General features: G+C 38.4%; 1 protein-coding gene across 1 annotated transcript; it reads left to right on the top strand.

Moving 5' to 3' along the window:
• Positions 1–1,265: 1,265 nt before the first annotated feature.
• On the top strand, positions 1,266–1,760 carry LOC120076116. Its single transcript, XM_039029894.1, has one exon. The coding sequence runs from the start codon at positions 1,266–1,268 to the stop codon at positions 1,758–1,760; it is 495 nt and encodes a 164-aa protein (XP_038885822.1).
• Positions 1,761–2,673: the final 913 nt, after the last annotated feature.

Genomic DNA, 2,673 nt, shown 5'->3' with positions numbered 1-2,673 from the left:
TGATGCATGTTTGAAAGCTTTTACATTTTTGAAAGAGAAATTGGTTTATGCTCCTATCATTGTTGCACCTATGTGGTATGAACCTTTGAAATTATGTGTAATGCTAGTAATTATGCATTAGGTGCTATCTAAGAATAAAATTTTTAGGGTGATGTACTATGCTAGTAAAACTCTTGATAGTACTCAATAGGATTACACTACTACTGAAAAAGAGTTACTAGCTGTTGTGTTTGCTTTTGATAAGCTTATTTCGTACTTACTTGGTTCTAAGGTAGCTGTTCATACTGACCGTGCAACTTTGAAATATTTGTTTGCTAAGAAAGAGTCCAAACCTAGATTGATGAGATAGGTTTTGCTTTTGCAGGAATTTGATTTTTCTATGAAAGATAGGAAAGGATGTGAAAATGTGGTTGCAGACCACCTGTCTAGGCTTGAGCTTGAGGATGAAAAACCTAGCATATCTATTGTTGAGACCTTCCTTGATGAATGTCTGTACCAGGTAAAGGACATGTTGCCTTGATTTGCTGACATTGTTAATTATCTTGTAGGTAAGGTGTTACAAAGAGGTTTTTACACAAAGTCGAATCTTATCATTGGTAGGATCATCTTCTTTACAAGGTACGTGCAAATGGTCTCATAAGAAAGTGTGTCCATCAGGAGGAAGTTGTAAGTATCTTGAACTCCTATCATTCTTCACCCTGTGGAGGTCATTTTGGACCAACTAGAACTGCAACTAAGGTACTTCAATCAGGTTTTTATTGGCCTTCACTTTTTAAAGACTGTTATACTTTTGTTAAATCTTGTGATAGGCGCCAATGTACTGGCAATATCTTTAGACAACATGAGTTTCCTATGACTTCTATTTTGGAGGTGGAGCCTTTTGATGTCTGGGGTATTGATTTATGGGACCCTTTCCTGTGTCTTATGGAGGTCATGCATATATTTTAGTTGCAGTTGATTACGTGTCTAAATGGGTAAAGGTTGTAGCTATTGTGAATAATGATACCCGCACTATTTTGAAATTCTTGCATAAAAATAATTTCACAAGGTTTGGTACACCTAGGGTTGTCATAAATGATGAGGGGTTTCATTTTTGTAACAAGCTATTTGATTCCATGAATATGGTGTGAAACATAAGATTCCACAACATACCATCCTCAAACTAACGGTCTTGCGAAGGTATCTAATAGGGAAATCAAATAGATTCTTGAAAAGATAGTTCGAATTAATAGGAAGGATTGAGCTCTCAAGTTAGATGATGCATTATGGGCCTACCGTACGCTTTCGAGACTTCAATTGGCACTTCACCTTATAGATTGGTTTTTAGAAAGGCTTGTCACTTATTGGTGGAGCTAGAGAGCAAAGCTTATTGGGCTATCAAGAAGTTAAACTTTAAACCACAAAAGGTGGGAGAGAAGAGATTGTTGGAACTCGCTGAGTTGGAAGAGTTCCATGATCAAGCTTATGAGAATGCCAAGTTGTACAAAGAAAGAATTGCTAGATGGCATGACAAGAAGATCATTCACCATACATTTGATCTTGGACAAAGTGTTTTGCTTTTTAATTCACGTTTACGCTTGTTTCCAAGTAAACTCAGGACTAGATGGTTAGGGCCATTTGTGGTCGTAAAAGATTCTCCTCATGGAGCTGTGGAAGTGCAAGGAGAAGATGGATTGAGATTCAAAGTCAATGGTCAAAGACTTGAGCATTATTGTGGTGATGAAGAGAGAAAGTTAGAGAACCTGGTTTTCAAAGAATGATTTTATAGGTTCGGTCTAGTTAAGAGACATTAAACTAAACACTTGTAGGGAGGCAACCCAATATATTTTTTACACTTTTATTTATTTATTTATTCATTTTGTTTTTGCTTTAGTTGTTTTCTTTTAAAAATCAGAGAGCCACTCATTTATTATCATATTTTCCAGGGTCTATTTTCAACACAAAGTACGCTTTCCACTAGCCTGTTTGGTGGACTCCCGCACGATCCCAAGCTTGTTTGTTTCTCTATGCTTTATTATTTTCTTGCATTGAGGGCAATGAAAATTTCTAAGTTCGGGATGGGAGGTGCCTTTTGTCACGGTTGTACTACTCCAACCGTGTGACACCATGATTCACCCATGATTATGGTCAGCCTTAAGGAATGCTCAAGTCCCAATTCACATTTTGCTCAACTCTTTGAAGCTTTATCGGACCTTATGCAAGGTTATTCCCTCCTCAACCGAACTGAACTCATGCGGAACTGAACTTCATTTGGCCATACATATTGCTTATATGTGTATTTTCCCTCATATGCGACTCTAACCAACTTGCTTCTACTCTAAGCCAAGTCCTGAGGCTCGACCTTGCCCATATATGAGGCTAAGGTCATCACAATGCAATGTCACATCTCTCTTCGTCATCTTGGTTCCCACCAATACGTCCTCCATACTTCTTCATCACTTTGAAACTTCACTTGGTGAGTTCTGACCCTTCGTTGCGCCGAAGAAAACTTATAACCCTTTACTGGGAATTACCAGGTGCTTCAGGCACTTATCGAGGCTTTTTGGACATAACAATACTTACCGGGCTCTACCGGCCTACTTTAGTGCCTACCGGGCTTTTACCGACCTAATGGTCGTCTATTGGGCTTTATCGGGCCATTACAATACTTATTGAGACAACTCGAGCAGGTAT

The sequence above is a fragment of the Benincasa hispida genome, chromosome 4 (genome assembly GCF_009727055.1).
Source record: "Benincasa hispida cultivar B227 chromosome 4, ASM972705v1, whole genome shotgun sequence".
NCBI lineage: Eukaryota > Viridiplantae > Streptophyta > Magnoliopsida > Cucurbitales > Cucurbitaceae > Benincasa > Benincasa hispida.
Note: the sequence above shows the minus strand (reverse complement) of the source record. Positions and strands in the feature narration are given on the sequence as shown.